Source organism: Pecten maximus, chromosome 2 (assembly GCF_902652985.1).
Source record: "Pecten maximus chromosome 2, xPecMax1.1, whole genome shotgun sequence".
NCBI classification, from domain to species: Eukaryota; Metazoa; Mollusca; class Bivalvia; order Pectinida; family Pectinidae; genus Pecten; species Pecten maximus.
In genome coordinates this window covers 12,538,150-12,547,517 of record NC_047016.1, presented here as the reverse complement: position 1 = coordinate 12,547,517, position 9,368 = coordinate 12,538,150, and the positions used below count along the sequence as shown (strand labels likewise).

At 36.0% G+C, this 9,368-nt stretch overlaps 1 protein-coding gene across 1 annotated transcript; it reads left to right on the top strand.

Moving 5' to 3' along the window:
- The first annotated feature begins 541 nt into the window (after positions 1-541).
- Positions 542-7,975, top strand: LOC117317928. Its single transcript, XM_033872901.1, has 9 exons — positions 542-833; positions 1,237-1,357; positions 1,613-1,713; positions 3,308-3,449; positions 3,764-3,858; positions 4,277-4,382; positions 5,451-5,535; positions 6,428-6,623; positions 6,739-7,975. The coding sequence occupies exons 1-9, from the start codon at positions 687-689 to the stop codon at positions 6,844-6,846; spliced, it is 1,101 nt and encodes a 366-aa protein (XP_033728792.1). The 5' UTR covers positions 542-686; the 3' UTR covers positions 6,847-7,975.
- Positions 7,976-9,368: the final 1,393 nt, after the last annotated feature.

Sequence of the window (9,368 nt, the reverse complement as noted above, 5' to 3'; positions counted from 1 at the left end):
TGTATTCCTGTATTCCATGAATTTTAACATCATACCACGTCGTTGTTTCATATATACAATTATACATCACCGAATTAACAACACGTACGTTGCATCGCCAATATCATATGCTATATATAGTATACGTTATCACATATAACATTACATAATTTCGTAAGTCATAATTACAAATTGTATATCATTCTAAATCTCTATTGTCACCTATAATATAAAATTATTTAGTGGCGTTTCTGCAGAGAAATTTGTTTCAGTAAATCAATAATCAAAATGTGTATAAATCGAAATATATCATTATGCTCCATTATATCTCAATGATATGTTATTGTAAATAGCACCAATTGATTGAATGTTGTATATAGCATTTAAAGACAGCTTAAATATTTATTTCATATTTTGGTTTTGTCACAGGACAGTCTTTTGATGACTCACTGCACCATTTCGACTGCTCCCTGATACAAAACGAAAATGCTCCCAAACACACAATGTAACCACCCCTCGAACAATTCTCTAATCGATAGTCGGACGATTGCGACCGGAATTATAAGGTTATGGTATTTGTAAACACTGGCATGAGCAGCTGATGCAGTAGGCCTATCTCGACAGTGATATCAACGCCACTTGGCCTACATATTCGGACCAGAGCTCAATATCAGACAAAGATCGGTCCACATCGTAACATCGACCAGATGATGTCAGCAGACGAGACAAAGGCACGGTTCCCAGGGGAAGTGGACGAGGTTCACCCCGCCCCCTTCCTTACAATCCCACCACAGCCTACGGAGAAAAAACCCGGTCAGCTGACTGAAGCGCAGGTCAAGCAGTTCTTCGAGGAGGTATAATGCTACATGTATTAGTGTATACACGCGTGCAATTTAACGGTGTGTCGTTTATGCATTACATTCCACATCATTGTCCATACATTGCACTTGTCGTCTGCTATTAAAGCTATATGGCATGTATATAGGGTTAAAAACTAGCCCGTTGTCGGAAATTGTTAATAGATGCATAGATACTTTCAAGTGGTGTTTACGATGTGTGCATGCGCATAAATGAGGCGCCATAAAATTATCTATACAAGCATGTACACAACACACCTTTTGGATGATGTACATGTACATTGTACACATCCTGTCTTAACTGCAGATAAGACCTTCTCTGACTCTGATATTATAAGGAAACATTAAAGTAATTATCCCTCTGACTGTCTCTTTTCTAAGTTTATTGACCTGATTTCAGGGGTATGTGGTGGTCAATAAGTTTTTCGACACGAAGACTGAACTGGATCCGTGCCGTGATGCCATATCGGTGATGGTGAACGAACTAGCTGACAAACTGTATGACGCTGGGAAAATCAAAGGTAGTGTTACATTCGAACCATATGTATCTTCATTTACATGTATACATTTTACAGGAATCCGAGAAGTAGTCGTTTAACGCTAACATGAATTTCCGAGTTGTTTGGGATTGAACGATTTCATCGAAATAATACCATTATCTTATTTACAAAAGACAAACTGAAAATGTTTTGTGAATTTTTCTTTTTCCTTTATACTTTCATTTAGCTTACTTATTTTTTAGTCATTTGATAACTTTACTATTTACTTTCTGACAGATAAGTATGAAGAGTACGGCTTGTTCCAGAGACTGACACAACTAGAAAAAGAACATCCGGGATCGAACATCCTGTTGTTCAAGTCACAGAAGATGCCAAAAGTATGGCACCCTGATTCCATTAAAATATACTCGTTTGGTGTATAGATTAATTTATAATAAGCGTTATTGGTTTCGCTAAATTAAGAAAGTGACATTAACGCAGAGCATTGAAACATATATGTTTCAAATTAATTATCTGGAAGGTATTTTTGGAGAACTTTGATTTCGTTCACTTTCGTATTTCTAATGTTCGTAGTGAAGTTCCGAGTGTTGACGTGTTATACTATTTTACATATTGATGATAATTAAGATATTGCTACAACATGGAAGCTTAAGTCCCGATAGCCTTACTGTGACGTGTGTTATACAGTAAACTACCCTCACTAATACTACCATATATCTACGGTAAACTACCCTCACTAATACTACCATATATCTACAGTAAACTATCTTCACTGATACTACCATATATATACAGTAAACTAACCTCACTAATACTACCATATATATACAGTAAACTGCCCTCACTAATACTACCATATATCTACAGTAAACTACCCTCACTAATACTACCATATATCTACAGTAAACGACCCTCACTAATACTACCATATATCTACAGTAAACTACCCTCACTAATACTACCATATATAAACAGTAAACTACCCTCACTAATACTACCATATATCTACAGTAAACGACCCTCACTAATACTACCATATATTCACAGTAAACTACCCTCACTAATATTACCATATATATACAGTAAACTACCCTCACTAATACTACCATATATATACAGTAAACTGCCCTCACTAATACTACCATATATATAGAGTAAACTACCCTCTCTAATACTACCATATATCTACAGTAAACGACCCTCACTAATACTACCATATATATAGAGTAAACTACCCTCACTAATACTACCATATATATACAGTAAACAACCCTCACTAATACTACCATATATAAACAGTAAACTACCCTCACTAATACTACCATATATCTACAGTAAACGACCCTCACTAATACCACCATATATATACAGTTAACTACCCTCACTAACACTACCATATATATACAGTAAACTACCCTCACTAATACAACCATATATATACAGTAAACGACCCTCACTAATACTACCATATATCTACAGTAAACGACCCTCACTAATACTACCATATATCTACAGTAAACGACCCTCACTAATACTACCATATATATATATACAGTAAACGACCCTCACTTACACTACCATATATATACAGTAAACTGCCCTCACTAATACTACCATATATATACAGTAAACTGCCCTCACTAATACTACCATATATATATAGTAAACTGCCCTCACTAATACTTTCATATCTACAGACTTTTTGTGTGTTATACAGTAAACTGCCCTCACTAATACTACCATATATATATGCAGTAAACGACCCTCACAAATACTACCATATATATACAGTAAACTATCTTCACTGATACTTCCATATACACACAGTAAACTACCCTCACTAATACTACCATATACACACAGTAAACTACCCTCACTAATACTACCATATATATACAGTAAACTACCCTCACTAATACTACCATATATATACAGTAAACTACCCCCACTAATACCGCCATGTATCTTCAGGCTTTCTGTGACGTGTGGAGTAATGACAGAATGCTGAACGTTGTAGAGCAGTTGCTCGGACCAGACATTGCTGGACACCCTGTATGGAACCTGAGGACAAAAACACCCAAGAGCGACGCTGTTAGCATTCCCTGGCATCAAGGTACATTCTTTGTTTGTTGTAACACACATGACACTTTATCACTAGCCCTCCACCTCTGGGCTGCGAGTTCGAAACCTATGTTGGGCAGTTGCCAGGTACTGACCGTAGGCCGGTGGCTTTTCTCCGGGTACTCCGGCTTTCCTCCACCTCTAAAACCTGGCAGGTCCTTAAATGACCCTGGCTGTTAATAGGACGTTAAACAAAACAAAGCAAACCAAATAAACTAAAGTTTGTTGTAACACCCGTGAGGTAACTCTCTAAATCTAATGTCATACTTCCCCGATTGATAAATCATGGCATTATGTTTTTTTCAGATAGCGCATATTTCAGTAACGAGTCGTACGATCACATGATAGTTACCGCCTGGGTGCCGTTCTTGGATGCGATACCTGGAAATGGATGCATGCAGGTAGTAACTGACGTCTCTCGTGTATTTAAGAATGTATTTCGTCTCTATAAATAATCTTGATAGTATTAGTATCTTTTCAGTACGCGTGTGCATGCGTGTGTGACTGCATGGTACAAGGGATTCAATATATCATTTTTTAATGATACAAGACTTTGTACGCCACAGAATTAATTGGAATTTTTTGGCACTTCTTATCAATCTTGTTTTCTGTATAAAATAAAGTACCCTTGAGTTAAAAATAACTAGTGTAAATGATTGTGTGTTGTGTTGGTCGTCAGAGTACTCTGTGTATCTAGTATTTTGTCATGAAGTTTTGTGTATATTATTTGTGTATTGTTTTATGCGTATAATACATGTATATTAACTAATTAAAAGAAGAAACTCCCTTACAATGTCAATCTTTTAATACATTGTAAAGGTTGTAAAAAATGGACACAGGAAGGGGAAAGTCGCCAACCATACCTGTTGTCGTGGTCCAACATGGTATGTCATGTTGGAGGAGGAGGAAATGGAAAAGTCGTTAGGTGAGGTTGATTATGGTGCAGAGGTTGATAAACAGTCACTGATTAAGTAAAATGGTCTCTTTAAATATAGATACACTATTCCTTGTATTCGTTTTACAGAAAAACTGGTAGGACATCATTTATATGCATTTCACAGAATCTTTTTTTTTTTTTTTTTTTTTGAATTTTGATATAGAGTGGAACAAATTTATAAATACCATTCTTTGTTATAAAAAGTATTTTCGGGATAAAACGGGGAATACCAACATTTTCAGTAACGTCTATAATATAACTCTTTTCCGGATTATATTTCATGTAATATAACGACCGAATGCGTGCTAACTAACGGTATGTTTTTATAACAAGAACATTTTCGCAGCGAAAAACCTATACCATAAATAAAATGGCAAATAGAAAACACTGTCAGGCCCTACAAACACGCTAAACATGTTATTATACCTCACTTTTGTTAGAATTCTTTTCATTGGACGAAAACATATCACCTGACATTTTATAAATCGAATATCCCCCGACAAATGCCGTCGCCGGGGTATAACCCGTCGAATAACCATGTAACCATGGCAGCAGAGTATTATACCCCGGTGTGTATAACCCCTCCGCCCGATAAATAACCCTTCGTCATCGAACGCGCCTGCATCGGAAGTCGGGCAGTGGAACTCTTTTGCGTTTGTTGTCGTCTGGTTCCAAAAACACAAACAACAACACAGGCTTTTGAAATGGCAGTGTCATCACGATTTGGCCGATCAACAGAAGTAGAAATAACAGCGATATTGGACAGCAAGGATGCTTTAAACACCAAAAATGCCACAAAATATGCTCTTCAAGCTTTACAAGCATATTGTATCGAAACAGATCGTGTGATCGATCTTTTCAACAGCAGCCCAGGATCTTTGAATTCAATTTATTGTGGGTTTTTTTTTCGGTATACGCCCTCGGGAAAATAACCCTTCCCAGGGACATAATTCTGGATATATCCCGACACAGAGGGCCATAATTGTATATTATTACCGATTCTTGCAATGGTACGATCAATTTTGTTGGTGAATAATTATGTTTGTATGCACACAGATGTCGATATGAAGACAGACCTAGAAACGTGCCCGGTGGAATACGGAGGTTTCCTGCTGTTTCACAACCTAACACCCCATAGAAGGTAGGTCATGTCTGGATCACGCGCTGACGACGGTAAATTTATTAGGGGGATTAGAGCTGAATCTATTGTCCTATTGTAATATCTCTGTTATCAAAATAATTAAAACCCAAGGCGAATTGTATACAGGATACCACACAGCACCGGCATCAAAACCAAATATTGTATATTCAAAGGAAATCAATGACTTCACATATATGTGTTGTAATACATTTATTGGTACGTTGATCGATTGAATATAAGTTCAAGTGTGTTAAAGGTTTTATCTGGGAATGTTTACATCTATATATCTGATGCACAGACTAAATATAACTGTTATAGACGTGTAGATGTGTAGTTGTGGGACACTAACACTTGTTACTACAGGTGAGCATTGGTGTTTCTGACGGAACACTTGTTACTACAGGTGAGCATTGGTGTTTCTGACGGAAATGTCACTAGTGTCAGAACCTTGACAGCTAGGAAATGTGACCAAGCTATCCCGACATTATGTAGCATGAGCATATAGAGATACAGACATATTCGTTAATATACATATCACTTTTTATTTATTTTATCTCCTGTAATCGACTTTCGAAAAAAGGTACATTTATTTTGTTATTCTCGAAATAGTATGCTTTGTTGACGAAATTAACTTTTTAGCTTAATATACATGTAAATCAGACTTTAAAGACGTATACCCCCTGATTTTGGTCATGTTTTTATATATGTATATATCATCAATGAAAGGAAGGTAGTCTGTTAAATTATTATTGACAAAAAATATGTGTTCAAAATTCCCCTTTTAATATTTTTTGTGTTTAATGAAAAACAGCGGATTAGAGCACTAATGATTTAACTACAATGGTCATACATGATGAGTAAATGTGTGGATTTTATCTTATTTACATGGAAGTTTGGAGAATTTATCTAACGACATTCGGTGGAGCTGTGACTTCCGGTGGCAGTCCCCACATGAACACTGGGGATTTTACGATCTAGGAGAGGGGGTTCCCATGCGGTCCGCTAAGGATCCAAACAAGAAAGCAGATTTTGAGAAGTTTTTCTCCTTCGACAGAAAAGAACAATGGCAGAAGCGATACTACAGACAGGTGATTTGCTTACTATACTGTATTCTGTATTTAAAACAATCTTTAAATTGATTGTAATTGTTCATTATATAAACAAATAAACCTCAGGTTAACTTTATTTTCATTCGGTTTACAGGAGGATGTCAACGACCCTTTCGATACAACCATTACGGGGCCGTGGATTGGACGCTGGGAAATAGTCAACCACAATAAGCATACAGAAGCATTCAAACCTTTCATGTAAACGGTACCAACTAACATGTCTAGTCTTACAGTTTACTCAGAAGATCTCCCTAACGTATCAGTAGATCAGTTTGATCTTTCTGATACAATGCTACTGTATAATTGTGATTATCTAGTGGAGTTTAAGAAATCAACAGTATTATCACACAGAAAGTATTATTTAAAAGTTTTAAACGTACAATCATGTTTTAAGATTGTTCCCATGTGGAATAAGTATACACAACTTAAAAAATTGAAATGTTATAGAACGAATAGTCGAATAGTATAGTGTTAACACATCCGCTTTTCAACAAGCTGGGCTCGATTCCCAGACGTAATCGCGCGCTTCCATCCATGCCAACAAGAGTGATTAATGTGTATGAAGAATAAAATAACGGGACGGTATTGAAACCTACACGTGTACACGTATTGTGAATGAATCAAAGTCAATATACAAACTTATGATAACAGGTCTGGCACCATTATGAACTATTCTTCATAATTAGGACAGTGCATTCTTATGTGTCATCCTTGATACTTCACAAGTTACGTTCACTTTGGCTCTTTGCAGCTCCGGAATATGTATATATTGAAGGCTTAGACCACAGCCATATTGCAGATACCCAGATGTTGCTGCTCAGTAATCTTCTGAATAAATGTATCTGCTTAACAATTGGTCAAGGTTTCCTTCTCTACACATCAATAAAATAGGTAGTTGTGTGCACTCTATTTTGTCATGACATATTCCAAGATTGCGTAGAGCAAAAATGAATAACGTAACTCCTGGGGTATTGAAGATGTGAAAAATTAAGAACTAAAGTCTAGAGATATAGCATTTGGAGCATTGATTTCCTATAGGCTGGAAGAGCTTTACTTAGAAATAATATTTAACACGACGTTTTGAAGAAATGCATTGAACTGCTGCTTGAATATTACATGTACAAGCCTCTTAATTGATACAAGAAAACTATGAAATTGTGAATCTTGTGATAAATGCCCTTCCTCATTTCTAAATGTTTGTTCGTGTGAACAAATTCTCAATCAATCAAAAAAATAATGATAGCGTTTCATCAATATATTGTTATACATAGATAAACCTTATTGTTATAATACTTGTTTTGTACCCAAGATAAAGACAAAGATTACAGCGACTTTATGTGTTCTTGTTTTTACAACTACAAATAGAATTATGTAACAATCATATTGATCCAGATAGTATACTTTAAATGGATGCTAAAATTGAAGTGGTTTGAGAATACCATGTGATATAGAAAGGTGATATGTTTTCGCTTGTCCGTCTGGAGAGTAGATCAATGTATGTTTTGTTAAAAGTTATAAGAGCTAGAGACTGCACTTCTGGATCCCCCTGTGAGCCGGGAGGACAATTTAGATATTTAGTGGGAAGTAAACGTATACTTAGTCAATACCAAATGAAAACGACGGCAGGATATTAAAATGAAAAACGAATTGCACCAGGTGTTCGAAAGGCTAAACGGTCACTTCGCCGACACTCCTATATAAGAGTAGGCCAAATCTATAATATCTACCCATGGTTTCCTCTACCAAGAGTTGGACGTCTTTCAATCAGCAATCGACATAAATCTCGGATGTTTTTTACATGGATATCAAATGAGCTGAGCTTGTCAAGAACTTCATAGGTTGGGAAAGAAGAGAGTTACTATTTAGAAATGGAAATGATAACGTTCATCACAGAGCTTAGTTGTAAGCTGTCCCTCCTGCTGGTTACGTTGTAAGTAAATATCGGGTGACTTGATTGACTCTGTAGCATCCTTGATTTCAAGTTTTTTGGCATATATCCAAACAACCTTGTCAAAACTGTTTTGCTGATTCGATAAAAAGAATGTATTACTTTTGCTCCTGTTGTTTGCTGTAAAATTGATTATCTATCGCATGTATTTTCTTTATTATTTAACAAGAATACTGAGTATTGCTAAAGCAATACATGTTATTGATAAAGCAATACATGTCCCTGCCAGCCCTATCTATCTATCACGGTCCTTTACAATATCTGAAGTTTGATCTGGATCCCTTAAGAAGTGAAGCCTTTAAAGCGCTGACAATGTTTTTCTATAAGTTGCAATGGTAGCCTTCACCCACAGGCGTTATACTCATATCCGTCCGAGATAATAGATCCTAAATAAGAGTCAAAATTTTTGATGAAATCCTCATCTGGTTACGGTGAGGTTAGATTTATCAATAAGCTCCACGTACATGTATGATAAAGATGATATATTGTGATGAGATATTATTATGGCAAAATTGAGCTGATAGTACATTTAAGTCAGTTTTAGCAGACATTGAATAGCAATAACTTTGAAGTTACAAGTTGAAATGGGAATACTTATAAACGTCAATATTCATATCGCACATGAAAATTGAATAATTCTCGTTAACAGCATGATGCAGCCATAAACAAATATTCGCTATTTTTTACCTCCACAATCAAAACTCATCATGGAAATCGTGATACATGCTATCGTTGATAACCGGAAGTTATGCGACTCAAACGTTTGTCATCAAATA